Raw genomic sequence first — 18,926 nt, 5'->3', positions numbered from 1 at the left:
AGTCTTCCCCGCTAACGGGCCTCTGCCTTTCTTTTCTTAATGTGTTGTGGCACAACACACCGCCGTCCTCAGGCTGGGGGCCAGCTGAGGCAGCTCCCAAAGCAGTCTGGGATGGATAGATCTGTGTGTGCCTGCCTGCCTGCCTGCCTGGGAGATCAATGTCTGTGCGTGGTGTGGAAACACAAGCAGCGCTGAGAACAGCGCTGGAGAACTGTATCTGCAGAGGCAAAGCAGACGGAGTTGGTTCTTCACAGGGTGCGAGGCAGTGCAACGAGCTCCAGTGGGCAGGACCTAAGGTCCATCTAGCCCAGCCTTCCGTATCTGACAGCGGCCAGCCAGCGTAACCCAGGACATTCACAAGCAGGGCTTGAAGGTGGTGGCTCTTCCCTGTGGTTTGCTGCCAGGACCTGGTCTCTGGAGGTATTATTATTATTATTATTATTATTATTATTATTATTATTATTTATTTATATAGCACCATCAATGTACATGGTGCTGTACAGAGTAAAACAGTAAATAGCAAGACCCTGCCGCATAGGCTTACAATCTAATAAAATCATAGTAAAACAATGAGGAGGGGAAGAGAATGCAAACAGGTACAGGGTAGGGTAAGCAGGCACAGGGTAGGGAAAAACTAACAGTAGAAAGTAACAGTAGAAGTCTGCACAACATCAAGTTTTAAAAGCTTTAGGAAAAAGAAAAGTTTTTAGTTGAGCTTTAAAAGCTGTGGTTGAACTTGTAGTTCTCAAATGCTCTGGAAGAGCGTTCCAGGCGTAAGGGGCAGCAGATGAAAATGGACGAAGCCGAGCAAGGGAAGTAGAGGCCCTTGGGCAGGCGAGAAACATGGCATCAGAGGAGCGAAGAGCACGAGCGGGGCAATAGTGTGAGATGAGAGAGGAGAGATAGGAAGGAGCTAGACCGTGAAAAGCTTTGAAGGTTAACAGGAGAAGTTTATATTGGATTCTGAAGTGAATTGGAAGCCAATGAAGAGATTTCAGAAGCGGAGTAACATGGTCGGAGCGGCGAGCCAAGAAGATGATCTTTGTGGCAGAGTGGTGAACAGAAACCAACAGACTGATGTGAGAAGAAGGAAGGCCAGAGAGAAGAAGGTTGCAGTAGTCCAACCGTGAAATAACCAGTGCATGAACAAGCGTCTTGGCAGAAGAGACAGACAAAAATGATCGAATCCTGGCAATATTATACAGGAAAAATCGACAAGATTTAGCTACTGCCTCAATATGAGGAATAAAGGAGAGTGAGGAGTCGAAGATAAAGCCAAGGCTACGAGCTTCCTTGACCGGAGTAAGCGTAACATCATTGACAGTAAGAGAGAATGAGAGATGAGGAGAAGGTTTAGGAGGAAAAACAAGCAATTCAGTCTTTGCCATGTTAAGCTTCAAGCGACGATGAAGCAGCCAAGCTGAGATATCTGAAAGACATGCCGAGATACGATCGTGAACATCAGGAGAAAGTTCCGGAGATGACAGATATAGTTGTGTATCATCGGCGTACAGATGATATTGGAGGCCATGAGATTGAATAAGCTTGCCCAAGGGCAACATGTATAAGGAAAACAACAACGGGCCAAGCACCGAGCCTTGCGGAACCCCTACTGAAAGGGGAAAGGAGGAAGACGAGCTGCCATTAGCCAACACGCTGAAAGAGCGACCCGCTAGATAGGAGGCAAACCAGTTATAGACAGAGCCACAAAATCCAAGGTCATGAAGGGAATCTAAGAGAAGATCATGATCAACCGTGTCAAAGGCTGCAGTTAGATCAAGGAGAATAAGAACGGAATAATGGCCTTTAGACTTGGCAGTAAGGAGATCATTGGTGATCTTAGTAAGGGCTGTTTCGGTGGAATGCAGAGGACGGAATCCAGATTGAAATGGATCCAAAGCAGAGTTACTAGAAAGAAAGTCAAGACAGCGAGAGTAGACCGCACGCTCCAGGATCTTTGAAACAAACGGCAACAAAGAGACAGGTCGGTAGTTAGATAGAGATAGCCTATCAAGAGTAGGTTTCTTGAGAATGGGAGAGACTGTAGCATGTTTAAAAGCAGAAGGAAATGAACCAGAGGACAGAGAAAGATTAATAATATGTAGGTACACTACCTTTGAACATGGAGGTTCCATTTAGCCATCATGGCTGTTGAAAAGAGCTGCCCTCTTCATCAGGAGTGCTGTGGTGGGCGGGGCAAAAGGGATGGGGCTAAAATACCTTTTACTGCGAGTAATTAAGCCTCAGGAGAGACATGTTGACCTTTGAGGATGGGGGTAAATGTGCACAAACCAGGAATTACCAAATGATCAGCGGTGAGAGGGGGGGAGGGGGGCTAGTGGGCTGGATTGGGATTCCAGGCGGCCAGGATTCGGCCCGCAGGCCTGAAGTTCAACACCCCCGCTCTACGTGAACGTGTCGAACCAGCTCAGCCTGTTAATTTGATTCTACCTCGTTTGAAGAAGTACTTGGAGCAGTAGATACAACAGCTGGGCAAAATTACTGACTTCCTTGGGGATAGATATTTGCTTCTCTTAATGAAAACAGGAAGGTTAGAGCAGGGGCTCAGAAGTTCGTCTCTAGGGAACTAATTTACTATTAGCCAGGCGCTCCCAAACCTGGTACTCTCCAGATGTGTTGGATGGCTGTTGCAGTCTAACACATCTGGGAAGGCTGCCTTAGACTGCAATCCTGTCTGCACACCTGCGTGGGAGTATGTCCATTGAAAATCATGGGACTTACTCCTGAGGAGACAGGCATAGGAATCCATTACTAGGATGCGGCAACGGCCCGGTTGGGAACTTCCCCAGGCCTGCTTTTCTCTCGGTGGTTCTACTTGGAAGTTTTAAAATCATGGAGTTTGCTGCACTGCTAAGCGATCATAGATTACAGAGCAGCTCATACCCAGGTGTGGACACCCAATTTGACAATGGAGGAAGCCCATCAAAGAGGTGAAGAGTCTGGTTTAATAGATCCTTCATATTTGTGCCAAGGAAAGGACCCTGCAGGTGCTTGTCAAGCAGCAGTGCAAGAAGGCAGACAGCGCCAGCGTCCTTGGCTGGCAAGCAACGTCATGCCTAGTATTGGCTGCCAGTCCAGGTCTGGGCCCGATTCAAAGTGCTGGTATTAACATTTAAAGCCCTAAACTGCTTGGGGCCAGGCTATCTGAAGGAACGTCTCCTCCCGTATGTACCTGCCCGGACCCTAAGGTCATCCTCAGGGGTCCTTCTCTGCGAGCCCCTGCCAAAGGAAGTGAGGCAGGTAGCTACCAGGAGCAGGGCCTTCTCTGCTGTGGCACCCCGGCTGTGGAATGAGCTCCCTAAGGAGGTTCGCTTGGCACCTACATTATATGCTTTTAGATGCCACATTTTAACAATCTATAAATACATTTTAACATGGTGTTTTAAATTTGTAATTTTGCATTGCTGCTGTTTTTACCTGGTTGAGCTTTTATATTGTATTTTATATTATGGTTTTATACTGTTGTTTTATACTTTGAATGTTTTAATTTTTGTGAACTGCCCAGAGAGCTCCAGCTATTGGGTGGTATATGTAATAAGTAAGTAAGTAAGTAAATAAATAAATAAATAAAATAAAAATAAATAGTATTGCCCCAACGACATGCCTAGTTTTGCCCGAACAGGGCAAAGGAAGGGGAAGAGCTGGTAGTCGCGCCTCTGCCTCGGGAGCAAAGCCTGGATGTTTTGCAGGAGGCTGGGAGGGAGTGTGTACAAGGAGGCAGAGAGCATTTAAGGTCCGGCAAGTGCTGGCCATGGAGGACGCTTCTGTGGCTCTGGTGAGGAGCCTCAGCTCTAGGTGCAGCAGGAGGTTGCAGACGGCCAACTTCCTCCCCTCGTGATCTGGACATGGAGGTGGTCTGGGAGAGGGGAGCATGGGCTCAGCATGCGCCTGGGCCAGCATTGAGATGAGGACCAATGACAATCATACAGTGATTTCCCCAAGTGCTCAGACCGCTTTCCACGCGTGATCTCCACAATGCTCACAACAATCCAGTAAGGTAGGTCACTTGCAAATTACAAAGCGGGGAATGAGAGAACGGTGGCTGGCCTAAGGCAGCCCTGGGTGTCCATGGCAGACCTGCGGGCCGAATGGTCGATGTGTAACTTACTGCTCGCGTTGTCTGCAGTCAGTCTTTTTTGCTGCCCAAAGCTCATTTCAAAAACAAACAAACTTTAAAACTTCATGCCTGGAAGTGGAGAGAGTGAACTGTGCTGCCAGCGGCATTGTGGGTCGGAAATAACTGGAGAATGCCGTGCGTTTCAAAAGGCCACGGCTGGTGCTGGACCTGCACAGTGCCAGCTGCCCTCTGGCCATCCTGGGAAGGGACTGGTGTCCAGGGCTCTGGCAGGGAGGGGAGGGGAGATGGGGCGGATTCAGACGGGATCCAGGCGAAATGCAGCTGGAACAAGAACTGGGGCGGCGGCTGGCTGGAGTGGAGGGTGGTTTTCCTCTTTTCTTTTTCTGCCGTTTGTTTCTCCCTTCCTGCCTACACTGAGTTTTTGTGGGGACAAGAAGATCATTCCAGCCTCTAAAGCCAAGCAGGAGAAATGACTTTCCTAATGGCTCATGACGTTGTGATGCATGTGTAGCCCACGCAGCTCCCTCCAGACAGAAACCAGCCTATTTAGATTTTGAGTCTCATTAAGGGGACCCAATTGTACTCAAATTGCAAAGGTGGGTGTTGAATGTTATTTTAACATTCCTGGAAGGGAAAACATGAAGCCCCCTCCATTTGGGCAGCTGCTATTCAGAGAATCCCAGCATCTGAGGATATCTACTCAATAATCTTGTCCATACTATCCTGTACCCAAGCAGGCCTGACTGACTCCTGCACAATCTTTACTTTATTTTATTATTTACCATCCTGTAGCAACGTGGAGGCCTCCAGGCCAAATCGGGGGCCCTCCTGGCCCTCCTGAAGAATGCGGCAAGCATCGTGTGCCGGCTGGTTTTGTTGGCAGGTCACCGTAGCGCTGGGCCAGAAAAGGTGCAGAACAGGGCCTCCAAAATGAACAAGGAGCTTGAGCACCATCCTTGTGTGCAGAGTCAAAAGCACCTGGGGCTTCTTAGCTGGGAAACTAAGGCAACTGGTGTGGGGGACACAACAGAAGACCCTGTGCTTTGGGGATGGCTGATGAGTGGTTAGAGCTTGCCAATTTTTGGTTGCCACAGACCCCGGGAACGTACTGAGTCAGACCCTTGGTCCATCTAGCCTGGTCTCGTTGACATGGGCTGAGAGCAGATTTCCAGACTTACAGGCAGGAATTTGTCCAGCCCTACTTGGAGATGGTGGGGATCGAACATGGGGCCTTCTGCCTGCAAAGCAGGGGCTTTGCCACTGAGCTACGGACCCTCCCTGGCAACCCAGTCTCAAACCCCACATCTCTGTCAACCCTCACAGCAGGGTTTAGGTAGAAAGCTGATGTGTAAAATGTTTCGTTTGGCTCACATCATTGACTCCTGTGACCTTGTTCCAAAACATTTGCAGTGGATCATGTCACACATTGAAGTCGTCACCAAGTCCTCCTCTGGAAACGGGTGCAAATGTATAAGGACAGGCATTCACACACCTGAACTACGTCGGCTCCGATCCATCGCCTTCGGAAACTTGGTGCTGCAACAGTGCTTGTACACTGCTCGTTCATTTCTTCCCTGTTCCCTAAAAACTGTTTGATGAGGAAGGGCCATATTCTCGATAAGGACCTACTTGTGAAATAACCCATATTTTGCCTTCTTTGAATTCTTCAATTATCTACATACTTCGGCGCAATTTTGGAGACACCTCAATTGGTTTTGAGACTTGTGCACAAAACTACTTACAGTATCAAAGAATGGATTTCAATTTCCCACCCCCACAAACGGCCGTCAAGCTGGCTAATACTATCCAGATTAACAAACCCATAATTAAAACATAACCATAAAAGCAAAAACAACTAAAACACAACAATAAACAAAACAAACGGCAGCCAACCAATTAACACCCAATCAGCCACAGATCAGCTTACCTGCCAAAGGCCTGCCTGAATAAGAATGTCTCTGGCTGTTGGCGGAAGGACAACAGAAAGGGGGCTGACCTAGGTTCCCTTGGCAGGGAGTTCCACAGCTTGGGAGCAGCCACTGAGAAGGCCCTTTGACGCGTTTCTACCAAATGTGCCTCTGTTGGTGGTGGCACCAAAAGAAGGGCCTCCCTCAAGAATATTAAAGCCTGGAAGAAGGTGGCCTGGTTCCAAGTTATGTAGGGCTTTATAAGTCATAACCAGCATTTTGAATTGTGCCTAGAAACAGATTGGTAGCCAATGAAGCTGATGTAACAGTTTAGCGCATTTATATCCCACCTTTCTTCCTCCAAGGAACCCAAGGCAGCGTACATAATCCTCCTCCTCTCCATTTTATCCTCACAACCACCACCCTGTGAGGTAGGTTGGCCTGAGAGTCTGTGACTGGCCCAAAGTCACCCAATGGGCTTCCATGTAACTGGCCCCAGTCCACAGTTTGGCTGCAGCATTTTGGACTAATGAGTCCGATCAAGCCTGCCATTGCGAAATCCAAGCCTCTGGGCATTTGTCCTTTCTGATCACACAACTGCTTCCTTCCTTGTGTTTTTCAATCATCCTAAAGAATCCTCAGCAACCTCAATGAACTACGATTCTTAGGACTCATTGGAAGAAGTGTGGCAGTTGGAAGTAGTATAAAAACGTGTATGTATAGTGCTGCTGCCCTTGCCGGCTCTCCCCCACACCCCCAAATATTAAACCTGATTGCTTCTTCTCTACACACAGGAAAAATACTGTAGCCTTACTGGGGCTTTCATTCTCCACAGTCTTCCCACTATCATAACGCATTCCTTTACATGCGACCACGTGATTTGGAATTGAAAACTTCCCTTTTCGGAAAGGCTCCATTGTGTTTAATGAGACAGTGTCACCTAGTGGCAGAGACATCCTGCGATATCCTAGATATTACTACATTTTCTCCATTTGTTTGTTTTTAAGCGAGATTCCCTGGGGATAGCGTGGGAGACATCCTGGATGTTGATGATGTTGTGAAATGGACCCACAAACTTCCATGAGTAGCCAATCACAAGTCCGTAATAAATTGCTCATTTAGAGAAGCTCTAGGTCATAACACTTGACTGTGTAAACATGGTTCGTAAGGATGGGGTTCCATGACTACAGTGAGACTTTTATTCCCCTTTTGGGGGGGGGGGGCATTTCTAGCTCTATTATATATTTTCCCACTATATGGTTTTCTAGGACGTTTCTTTAAGTGACTCAAAACAGGCTTGAGGCCTCCAGCTATCCTTCTGGTTTCTAGATTTTGCTCTTGGGATCACTTTTAGGTGTGATTTGTTTCCTTTTCTTCTCTAGGCTTGGCTGACAGAAATCCATGAATATGCCAAGCAAGACGTGGTCCTTATGTTGCTTGGAAACAAGGTGAGAAGACACCAGACGCTCCATGGTAATAGAAGCCATTTGTGTGAGGAAGAGGGGTGCTGATGGGTACAGATGCTTTTCCACTGCAGAAGGCACGATTTCAGAGGCCGGGGGTGGGGGGCGTCCAAAAACTCAAAGCACTCATGTGCTGGTGACACAGTTTGCCCTGCTCATCCATGCGGGAGACACCACGGACTGTGGGACCAGCGCCTTCCATGCAGTCCAGGGGTTCATTTCTACTGCAAATGGTTGTTGTCTTCTTGTCACTCCTAGGTGGACTCGACTCAGGAGCGAGTGGTCAAACGAGAAGATGGCGAGAAATTAGCCAAGGTATGGGAGCCGCTTTTGCCCTAGCGTTCTAGGTCCTCTTCTCTAAAATTAGTTCAAATTCTGCTCCAAAAGAGAGTAGTTTCTGTAAGCTGCATAAGCCAGGCACCTTAAGGGAATTTAGTTCATTATAATTTATTCTGCTTCTGCTCGACATGGTTTGAGTGAGCTGCACTGGGAAAGATTACATTTGTAATTGCACACACACTTCCAGCTTTATCTTCACAGCCATAAAAGCAAACAAAAATGTATCTTTTAAAAATGAAATCTAACATCTATGCATAATTCTGCAACCCTTACTTCATTTTGTGGGTTTTTTTTGTTTTGTTTTTGCGTTCACATGGAATTGCAGAATATATACACTCTTGCTCAAAGTATGACTTCATACTCAAAGTATGACTTCATATTCACACTGGAGTCAAAGCATAGGGATCAAAAGGGCTGGAGAAGAGAAGATTGAGGGGAGACATGATAGCACTCTTCAAATACTTAAAAGGTTGTCACACAGAGGAGGGCCAGGATCTCTTCTCGATCCTCCCAGAGTGCAGGACACGGAATAACGGGCTCAAGTTAAAGGAAGCCAGATTCCAGCTGGACATCAGGAAAAACTTCCTGACTGTTAGAGCAGTACGACAATGGAACCAGTTACCTAGGGAGGTTGTGGGCTCTCCCACACTCGAGGCCTTCAAGAGGCAGCTGGACAACCATCTGTCAGGGATGCTTTAGGGTGGATTCCTGCATTGAGCAGGGGGTTGGTCTCGATGGCCTTGTAGGCCCCTTCCGGCTCTGCTATGATATTATCATGACTATGAAATAGATTGTAATCAATCAGCAGAGATAGACATGACTTATTTGAGTACCACTTTTCATAAATAATGAAAATACAGACACATAAAATGACTGAATGAGCAAGTCATTTAAGTCCAGTTATATTTTATAGTGCTTGAAGAGGGCTATCATATGTCTCTTCTCCAGGCTAAACCTGCCCAGTTCTTTCAGTCTCTCCTCATAGGGCTTTGTTTCTCTATGAGGATCATCCTCATTGCCCTCCTCTGAACCCCCTCTAGCTTGTGGTGTGGAGCCCAGAACTGGACACAGTACTCAAGGTGAGGCCTAACCAGTGCTGAATAGAGGGGAACCAGCACCTCGCATGATTTGGAAGCTCTACTTCTATTCATGCAACCCAAAATAGCATTCAGTTTTTTTGCAGCCACATCACACTGCAGGCTCATACTCAGCTTGTGATCTACAACAATTCCAAGATCCTTTTCACTTGTGATATTATTGCTCTGAATTCCTTCTGAACTATAGAAATGAATTCAAGATTTAGTTTTAATAGTATTTCTGCTACCAAATTACTGTCTGTATTTCTAGGGGCATAATTACAGTACATACATCTCTCGCATAGCATTTATGTACAATAAATATTTATGCTCTTCGTGATTTTAATTTTTGTGAACCGCCCAGAGAGCTTTGGCTATTGGGTGGTATAAAAATGCAATAAAATAAATAAATAAATAAGTATCCCCCACCTTGTAACTGTACATTGGGTTTATTTTTCCTAAGTGTAGAACTTGGCATTTATCCCTTTTAAATGACATTCTGTTGTTTTCAGCCCAGCACTCCAGCCTATCAAGATCACTTTGAAGTTTGCTTCTCTATCCCACCCAATTTTGTGTCATCTGCAAATTTGATAAGCATTCCCTGTACCTCCTCGTCCAAGCCATTAATAAAAATGTTGAAGAGCACTGGGCCCAGGACTGAGCCCTGCGGTACCCCACTCGTTACCTACCCCCCCCCCGCAGTTTGAGAAGGTCCCATTGATAAGCTCTCTTTGAGTCCGATTCTGTAGCCAGCTGTGGGATCCACCTAATAGCTGTCCCATCTAGCCCACTTTTAGCTAGTTTGCTGCATCATAAGGAACTCAGTTCAGTTTGTCAGGGGCATTCCTTGCTCTGCCCTTGGGGAAAACCTCCAGTGCTGTGCAGTTAACCAGATAAGGATGGAAAGAAGCTTGTGTGGCAATAATGTCTCTTCAGTAACTTCATGACTATCAGGAAAGAAACAAAGAGCTTCCGTCTGCCCCCGCTTTCTTTGGAATCTTATTGGCGTGGTAAAATACCGATCCCACTGCCACTGAGATTCATTGTGGGATTTTTGGTGGGTAGCCAGTTCAATGAGGATAACTTACTTGTAAAGGTAGTCAGTCCATGGGCCATTCTCATGTGGAATGACAGCATTTGTTGTCTGGTCGTGCAAGTGCAGCTTGTTAGCCACAGTTCCATAATAGTAATGCCAGCCTCTAGATTTTCAAAGTAGAAAGAAGCAATATAGGGGAGTGGTGGACACTGAATGCCTTATTATTATTATTATTATTATTATTATTATTATTGCAGGAATATGGAGTGCCCTTTATGGAGACCAGTGCCAAGAGTGGATTGAATGTTGACTTAGCATTCACGGCCATTGCCAAGTAAGTTTCATTTTGATTTCCCTTACAATTTACTTGCTCAAGCCACACGGAACTATAGGCACTATAGCCATGATCTCCTTCTGTGTTTGGGTTCACGCAACATTCTAACCCACCCACTGTGTGCTGTTGTTAAACCGTGGGTTATTGCGTGTTCAGACAACATGTTTTCTGCAGGGTTATCATGTTGTCTGAATGCAGCCCATTTCCCACAGGGTTGTTTGTTAACCATGCAGTGTGGCTCATTAACCATCTGGAACATGGGTTCTCAGAGTGGCTTGTTCAAGAAAAATAAACTACACTGCATGGTTAACAAGCCACTCTGCGGAAAACACACTGCGTTCAGACAACATGATAACCCATAGTGGGGAAAGTGTGTTGTGTGAAGCCAGCCTATGTCTTTTGAAAGCCCTTTTCGCTCTCTCAGCCTCAGAGCCCCCAACAGCCACATTTCAGGGGAAAGGGCTCTAGCTATGGGCACAGCAAGAGATGTCAGAGAACAGATTCAAATGTACTTGGATTTCCATCAGTCTGGCCCGCCCTTGCGCTAATAGGGACTTCCATAAGTGGAATGAAATTCTTGCACATCTGTAAAAAAAAAGCAATCAATTCCACCAATGAGCAAACAATGGAATGAAAGACCCCTGAGAATTTGCAAAATACAGATGAAATGGATTTGGCAAAACCTGTCCATCCCTAGCTAGAACACCTGCTTTGCCTACAGAAGGTCTCCGGTTCACCCCTGGCATCTCCAGGTTGGCTGGGAAAGGCCCTGAAGGGCAAATGGAGCTCAGCCCAGCCATGAGAGAAAGAAAGAACATATCAAAGATTTGATTGCGTTACATTAATCAACTAAATAGTTCTGTGTGACTTACGCTACGTCACGGACTAAGGCTGTGTCTACACCAGCTGTTTAGTCCAGGATAATACCGAAGTTGGCCCTAGTTGAGTCCACCGCTCAGTTATTCAGGAATACAGCTGACTGCTTTTGTCATCCCCCTCCCCACCCCACCCCGGCTCTCTTGCTACAATCCCAAAGTCCTCGGCTGGTGTGTGTCCCCTTCGTGAAGCTGTTGCTGTTTGGTGCGAGCCCCTGGCTCAGCAAACAGCCAACCCGCTGTCAGGGGTGTGTGCGTGAGCATTGGCGTGTTTTATTAAAAAAACCCACAAATGTATCTCTGCACAGGAGCGCATTTCCGACACAATACCTGTCCCTTCTCGTGTTGCTCTGTATCTGCACTGGTGCACATCTCTCAGGAGTTATCCCCCCCCCCAAAAAAATCCGTGCCCCATACCCGCCTACATTCAGAGCTGCCACCACGGGGCACACATTGTCCCACGACAGCTCTCCTTTATTTGTGGAAACCTTCCCTCGCGTGTGCCCCGTGAGCGGCCATGATGGCAGCGGGGAGCCATCGCAGTCGTCGCTCCTCCGTTGTAAAAGGGCTGTAGGTGTAGATCAGTCGGTAGCCACCTTGGCTTTCTTTGAGTTGTCCAATCCACGGCGGTTCTCTCACGCCCCTGAGTCGCTGGTCTTGGACTGGCTTTCCAGTCTGCCTGCTCTCCTGCTGGCAGGGCGAAGGCCAGGGGCTGGCAGGCTAGGGGGCATCCCAGCTCCCATTTCCGCAGGAGAAGGAAGGACCAATTACTCTCTGCCCACACCCATTTTGGGGCTTCTCTTCTGAGGAAACTGGCCAGTTGCTGCTTTGGGCTGCCAGCAGTTCTAAGGCAATTCGTGTGAGGCTGCCCCCTTGGAATAGTTCTCGGACACCCGTTCCCTCTAGTTGGCTGGCTTTTTCCTCGTAGGGCTGGGTCATAGAAGACCAATTGCCATATTAAGGAGAAAAGGCACAATTCCAAAGAGCAGATTCCCCCCTCCCGTTGCTTTGCTCTTTGCCAGAGGCTTGGCTCCTCGAACAGGCCCAGTGGGGTAAAAGGACGGCGAGGCTTAGCCGGCGTTATGTTCAAATGTGTGTCTCTTCCCTCAACGCAGCTCCACGTGGCAGACGGAATAACTCTAACCCTAAGGTCACCCAGTGATCCAGTTACACGGCTGTGTAGGAATCTGAACTATTTAATGTTAATCCTTTCCTGATAGATAAAAGGCATGAATGTTCTTAAAGAAGGGGAACGCAATCCTGTGGGCCCTGGGCAATCATAGGATGGCTCGGGGACAGGGTCCCAACCTTGGAAGCGGAAGTTGCAGATCCAACCCCTAACCCTTGTAGGCAGCACAGAGAGAATCTTGTCGGATGCCTGTCCGAGGTCGGAAAATCAACCGGGGGGGGGGGGGGAGACTGGACAGGACAGGTTACAATTTCCCCTGAGCCTCCTCCAGCCTCCTTCGCAACCCCTCGCTGCACAGGCTTAAAAGCCTGCCTAGGAAAGAAGGATCGTAGGACCGGGAGGCCAAGATCTCCCCCGGCACTCCTTCAGCCTGGCTGGGCATCACAATCTCAGAAGCCTCCAAATTTGGGGCTTCTGAGCAGTGGAGGCCCAAGCCCATGAGGGTGCAACCTCAGTTCTGCACCAGGGTTACCACCCTTACTGGATTGGCCTGGAGTTTCCAGGAACTGGCATTAATCTCCAGGAGGTTATTGAAAGCAATCCTGGAGACTTCAGTGGTGTAGTGAAGTTGTGAATTATTATTATTATTTCTTACCCGCCTCTCCCTTTGGATCGAGGCGGGGAACAACATTAGTACAGAATCAACACATCTTAAAAATGCTTGATTTTACATTGATCTGGATAGGCCTGCCGGAAAAGGCTAGTCTTTAAAGCTGCCTTAAAATCACACAGAGTTAATTTTACGAATCTCCTCCAGCAGGCCATTCCACAATCTGGGGGCGACAGAAGAAAAGGTCCTCTGGGAAACTGATGTCAGCCTAGTTTTAGCTGACTGAAGTAAGTTCTCCCCAGAGGACCTGAGTGTGCGGGGTGGACTGTATGGGAGAAGGCGATCCTGCAGGTAACCTGGACCCAAACCATTTAGGGCTTTAAAGGTAATGACCAACACTTTGTACTTTGCCCGGAAACTAATTGGCAGCCAGTGGAGTGACTTTAATGTTGGGGTAATATGCTCACCCCTAGATGTACTGGTGACCAACCTGGCTGCCATATTTTGAACTAGTTGAAATTTCCGAACTAGGTACAATGGTAGCCCTATGTAGAGCGCATTGCAGAAGTCAAGCCTTGAGGTTACCAGCGCGTGCACGACTGTCTTTAGGTCTTCTGACTCTAAGAAGGGGTGCAGCTGGCGTATATATTGGTGTTGCAATGGGCGAGGGTTTCAGGAGTAGCCACAGCCGGGACCTCTGTTCTGCCCTGGTTTCCTGAGAGGTGGAGATTGTTTATTGTACTGTCCCCATGCTGAAAGGCTTTGCGTATGAGCAGGGGGGTGCAATAAACACACACAACCTCCCATGTGGTGGTGGGGAGAAGCAACATAAACATACAAACACCCTCCGCTCCAAAATCACATTCCTTTGGTTAAGCTAGGCTAATAATAGCCGAAAAACAAGTTGTGCTTTCTTTAGGAGAGGAAAAGCCACACATATCGCACCGTTACAAAAGTACTGTAAAGTAGGTTAGTTGGGAAAATGGAGTTAAGTGGTAGCAGGTTGGATATTTACTGAGTTCGTGCCTTCAAATCTTTAATGCGAGGGATGTTCCCGAATTCATCTTTTGAGGGATTTAACAGCCCCAAACGTATGTTATAGCCAGGCCTCAGGCTGCCTAATGCGTTTACAAAATATAATTAAGCAGGGGATAAATATCAAATTTAATGTGATAATGAGGCAAAAAGCAACTTTATCAGGTCTCATTTGCGAGCAAAGTGGCAGATTAAAGCTTGAAAAATACTGCAAAGGGCTTTTATCTGCCTATCCAAGAGTGTGTGTGCTTGCTCTGTCACACACACCGTGCATGCGTGTTATATTTACTTCACTTGTAGCATGATGCACGTTGTACACATGCAAAAGGAATTGGCCCCCTCAGTGCCAAACCTCACCTGCCGCCACTGCAAAACGTAGTGTAGAAATGCAAAAACGACGCCAGGGGCCGTGTGCTGTTCCTCTTTGGTGACGTTGGCAGAATTAAACTGTCAGTCCAAATGCTGTAATTTTCCAAGCTGGCTGTCCTTCGGTATGGCCTTTTGATCTGAACAAACTAAAGCCAGCTTGCACATCCCCCAAAAGTGAAAAGGCCGCAAAGAGGTTTGACTGGCCACCTGCCATGTCTGTTAGCAGTTTGTGCAGTGCAAAGCAGTTTTTCCACCAGCCACCATAGTGCAGACAAGTGGCTAATTAAAGGCCTGCAATAAAGCTTAGGGGACGATTCATCAAGGCCTCTTTTCTTTGCAGGGAACTGAAGCACAGATCTATGAAACTGCCCAATGAGCCCCGGTTTAAACTCCACGACTACGTCAAGAAGGAGGTGAAAGGCGCAGGCTGCTGCAGCTCATAAACATACCTGGCTCCTGTGTTGCCTCCCAGGTTGCCCCCTTGTGACCAGCGTCCCACGTACCCTGCTGAATCAGTGTGTGCCCCTCTCCCGCTTCCTCCCTGCAGAAACTATGTGCTTTGTGTCTTGTCTGTTTGTCCAGGTGAAATGGGACATGCAAAAGCTTGGAAGAAGCAGACGGGGCTTGGTGGCTTCTTTCCAGGTAGCCAAGTATGGCAAAGTTGCTTTTAACAATCACTTGGGGTAGGAGTAGGTTAGTTATGAAACTGGGCCACTGGTTGCGGTAGGAGACCGTTGTGCGCTGGCGAATAGCAATCGGGGGAATTCGCATGGGCATTTGTGCAACTACCACTTATTCCAGTGGCGCTCACGTAAGATCATACTCCTTGCCCCTTCTGCATTGCTGTGGGTTGGTTTGTTGGCAACCATTATTGTCCTGGACTGGCGCCTCAGAGTATTGCCATTGCTTTAAGTACCGACCTGGTACTTCTGTACTTTTAGACTTGAAAAGGTCCAGAAGGTTTCACAAGGTGTTGGGAGGCGTGTGCCAGGCTGACAGGTGCTCTACAAACACCGCTCCCAATCATCCAAGCAACGGAGGGGGAAATTGCTATTCTCTGCTGTGTTTTGCTAGCCCTACTCCGTCTGGGATAGAAAAAAATTATCCCATCGACTTTACTCTTGGTTCTCTTACTACAGGGAACCCTACTGGTTAATCCTTGAGCACAAATGCTTTGGGTGTGTTTTGTGTTTTTGTAGAGAAGTGTAATACAAAGAAAGTTGATTTTGTAGGTTTGAAATAACTGTATTTTTAATGCAATTTGTCTCCTACCCCTTTACTGTATAACTATATCCTTGGTGTGTCTTCTGTGGCTGTTCTTAGTTATGGAAGGAGGGTCTCTCAAACAGCTGAGGCCTTGCATAGAAATTCTAGCAGGTTCGATTGGGTAACTCTGCTGCCTGTCCATATGCAAGCAAGCAGAATATGGTAACAGTGGATAAGACCACAGAGGTGAAACCTTTGAAGAGAAGACCAGCACAGCAAGTTGTAGGCTGAGCCTTTCTCCTGAATACGCTAGTTTCTTTTGGTGGCAGCTGGGGTGCAAAAATGCAGCACTTAATTTCTCCCCATCAGAGTGAATGGCAGCAGGCGAAAGTAAAGGGGGCAGGGTACGCAGGAAGCCGCTGAGTCGTGTGTGAAATCTACTCCTGGTGGCAGTTCCAGTTTGCTCAAGACAGGTTTTGCTCCGGAGTCCTTTCAATCTGCACCAGTGAGCAGCAAGCTTGCTCTTGTCTGCATATACTTATCCATCACTGGCTTCCGTTTCCTGTAGGTTTTGAAATTAGGGAGCTGGTGTAGCCTACAGGGCAGAAGGCAGCATCTGGAAATTTCTGCCTCGACGGCCGTAAGTACATCTCACATGGTCGCTCAAGGAAGGCACTACATTTTGGCCTCAGCAAAAGCCCCCTTAATATGGGGAGAGTACAAACCTACCTTACAGTGCTGTTGTAAGGATAACTGAGAATGTACGTGAAGTGCTTTGCACACGCCAAGTGCTAAACAGCATTTTGATATATAAATTGCCATCACGCTTTCTCCCTGACATGTAGATTTCTGTTTGCACAGCTGACTTTTTTAAAAAATTAATTTATAAGGGTATTCCTTCGCCAAGGCTGTAGTCTGGATTTTCTCATCATTCCCCAACTAAACTGTTTTTTAAGAACATCTTGCGTCAGAGCCAGTTTGCATGTTGTATGTTCACAGCTCTCTAAGCTTTAACAGTCACTTGTACATCGACATACTGGGGAAAACCAGTTCTGTGCAGTGTGTAGTATCAGGCCAGTTTTGTACTGTACCTTAAGAAGGCAACCTGCCTGCTGGCTCCTAACCCCCATCCCGTATTTGCAGCTTGGCTTCTGCAACCTCCATTTTACAATAGAAGCATGGACTCCAGCGTTGCCTCTCTGCAGGGCCCACCACTGAGGTTTTCTACATGGGCTTTTCCTGCCACCTAGCAGCAGAGCCCTGGCCAGTTCCGAAGCACCTTCAAAAACAGTGTTATTTATGTACTAAGAATTTGCTGGCTCTGTTTATAGCTTTTTTTGTTCCTCTTAATAAAAGATTTTTTTAATGACGCTTGCCTGCCTCTAAAGTGTTCAAAGCCTTCAGAAAGTGCATCCCTTCCAAACCAGTTGAAATGTAGCCTCATCTTTATATATCATTACATTTCTATTATCACTGCTTTCCCCTCAAATTAGAAAGGAAATTGAGATTCCATTCCTCCCACCCCTCCAACTAAAACAAAAGAGGTCTCTGATTTGCACAGGACTTAAGGTTCGGTTTGTAACTTGCTTTGTGCCTAACAAGGGCACGTGGAAGGAACATAACTATATTGTAATTTGTGTATTTTTAAAACAATATAAACCACTTAGAGAGCAATCCTATGCCCCCAGACAGCATCTGGAGGACACAGGATATTTCAACTTCCTGGCCTGGAGCCAGGAAACCATGCATCTCACCTCACAGCCAGCGCAGTGAGAACCACACTGGCTACTGCTACAAGCTCGCAGGAGGTGAAGGGGGTTTCCTGGGTCCAGGGAGGGGAGGCAGCTGGGGACATGAGGCTATGAGGTATCCCCAGCCTCCTTCCTTCCCCCTCCCCAAAGCCACTGCTAGATGGGCAAAAATTGCCCATCTAAAACACAGAACAGGAGGCACATTGGATACCTGGGTGCCTCCAAGTTCATAGGCTTACAGGTACCCACGGTGGAGCACATACGACTGCACCCTTACAGAGCTTAGGATATCAAGCAGTATACAAGCAGTTTAAATAAACCAATGTGTTCTAGAGAGAAATCACCACCCCAGAACAAGTTCTGTTAGCACAGCATGATAAACTTCCAGGTTAGCCAGTGCAAGACTACCGCTATAGTCTGAAGGAAAGGGGCCATTTTCTGGCTGAACTCTGCTTTTCATCATAAAAGTTGTTCTTTTTAAAACTGTTCTTTTATTACTTTGAGGTGCTGAATATGAATCTGAAGATTGCCACTCACTAAACCTTGGGGAAATTTCACAATTTCAACTCTAAATTTCTCCGTAGAGCATTTTTTCTCTTTTATACTTCATTTTACTCAACTACATGAGATCAAATTTGTCCAAATCTATAAAACATAATACCCAACTAATTAAATAAACGAACACATAGTCACATGTTGATTGTTGCCAGAAATTGAGAGAAAATCTCAAAGCAAGGGAAGCACATGGAGATAAAATGTCTTACTGTCCAGATCTTACAGAAGCTTTCTATGTATGGTCCAAACTTTCCCAAGGGAGATCTGAAGACCAAGCTTTCGTGGATTGAGATCTCTCATAGAATCCAGGGTGTAGAACTCAGCAAAGTCCAGGTAGGAAAAGAAAATACCTTAAAATGAAAAGTGCTGTAAGCCCAATTATCCTTGCTTAGCACTAAAGTACTAAACTGGAGGTGTTGCACCCTTGTGAAAACATGCCCTTAAACTGAATTGATTCCAAATGTGTAAGAATTAAACAGAGGGAATCTTGCATCCAAGGCACTGCACAATGCAAAAGACCATTGTGACATTACACGCCTGTCCATACTGAGTTTAAGGTGGATTCCTGCAATGAGCAGGGGGTTGGATTCAATGGCCTTACAGGCCTACTATCCTATGATTCTATCACTGTATTCTTGTTGAAAGACCTGTGGTTTGGTGGATTTGCCTATGTGTGATGATTGGCTGAGCATATGGAGAGGGTGCGAAATGTATGCTAAATAGCCTGGGTGCTACGCCTGTAGCAGGCAAACAGGGACAAGGCTACAGATGCTTTTTTAAATTTAATTTTTATTACGTTGGTTTTTTTTAATACATAACAACCCTTCCCCAACCAAATACAAACCAAAACAAAAAAAAGAGGTCAATTGTAAATGGAACGAAGAGCATTTAAATAACACAAAAAGGGGGGGGGGGGTCAGCAGTCCCAATATCATATTCCTGCATCAGCCAAAATGATTGATATACACCCAGAAGTCTTTTATACAGGTCTTCTTGAGCTGTAAACCTAATAAAGCAAGACCAATCAGTCGAAAACGTGTCCTTGTATTTTTGTCCTCTACCCAGGCGTAAATTATTTGTCAATTTTTCAGTTAGAGCAATTCTCAGAACTGCTTTAAGCCAATTACCCCAACATTAAAATC

The 18,926-nt window shown here is 46.6% G+C and overlaps 1 protein-coding gene across 1 annotated transcript in view; it reads left to right on the top strand.

The window, feature by feature from the left end:
* Positions 1-15,724, top strand: part of RAB26 (RAB26, member RAS oncogene family) — a 165,418-nt gene extending 149,694 nt beyond the window's left edge. Inside the window, exons 6-9 of the mRNA XM_063143666.1 lie at positions 7,389-7,454; positions 7,728-7,784; positions 10,178-10,254; positions 14,613-15,724. Coding sequence (XP_062999736.1) covers positions 7,389-7,454; positions 7,728-7,784; positions 10,178-10,254; positions 14,613-14,715 — 303 coding nt within the window. The 3' untranslated portion in view covers positions 14,716-15,724. The remainder of the gene's footprint in view (positions 1-7,388; positions 7,455-7,727; positions 7,785-10,177; positions 10,255-14,612) is intronic.
* The last annotated feature ends 3,202 nt before the right edge of the window (positions 15,725-18,926 follow it).

Source organism: Elgaria multicarinata, chromosome 17, assembly GCF_023053635.1.
Source record: "Elgaria multicarinata webbii isolate HBS135686 ecotype San Diego chromosome 17, rElgMul1.1.pri, whole genome shotgun sequence".
Classification (NCBI taxonomy): domain Eukaryota; kingdom Metazoa; phylum Chordata; class Lepidosauria; order Squamata; family Anguidae; genus Elgaria; species Elgaria multicarinata.
The sequence above is the reverse complement of the archived record's forward strand: the minus strand, read 5'-3'. Positions and strand labels throughout refer to the sequence as shown.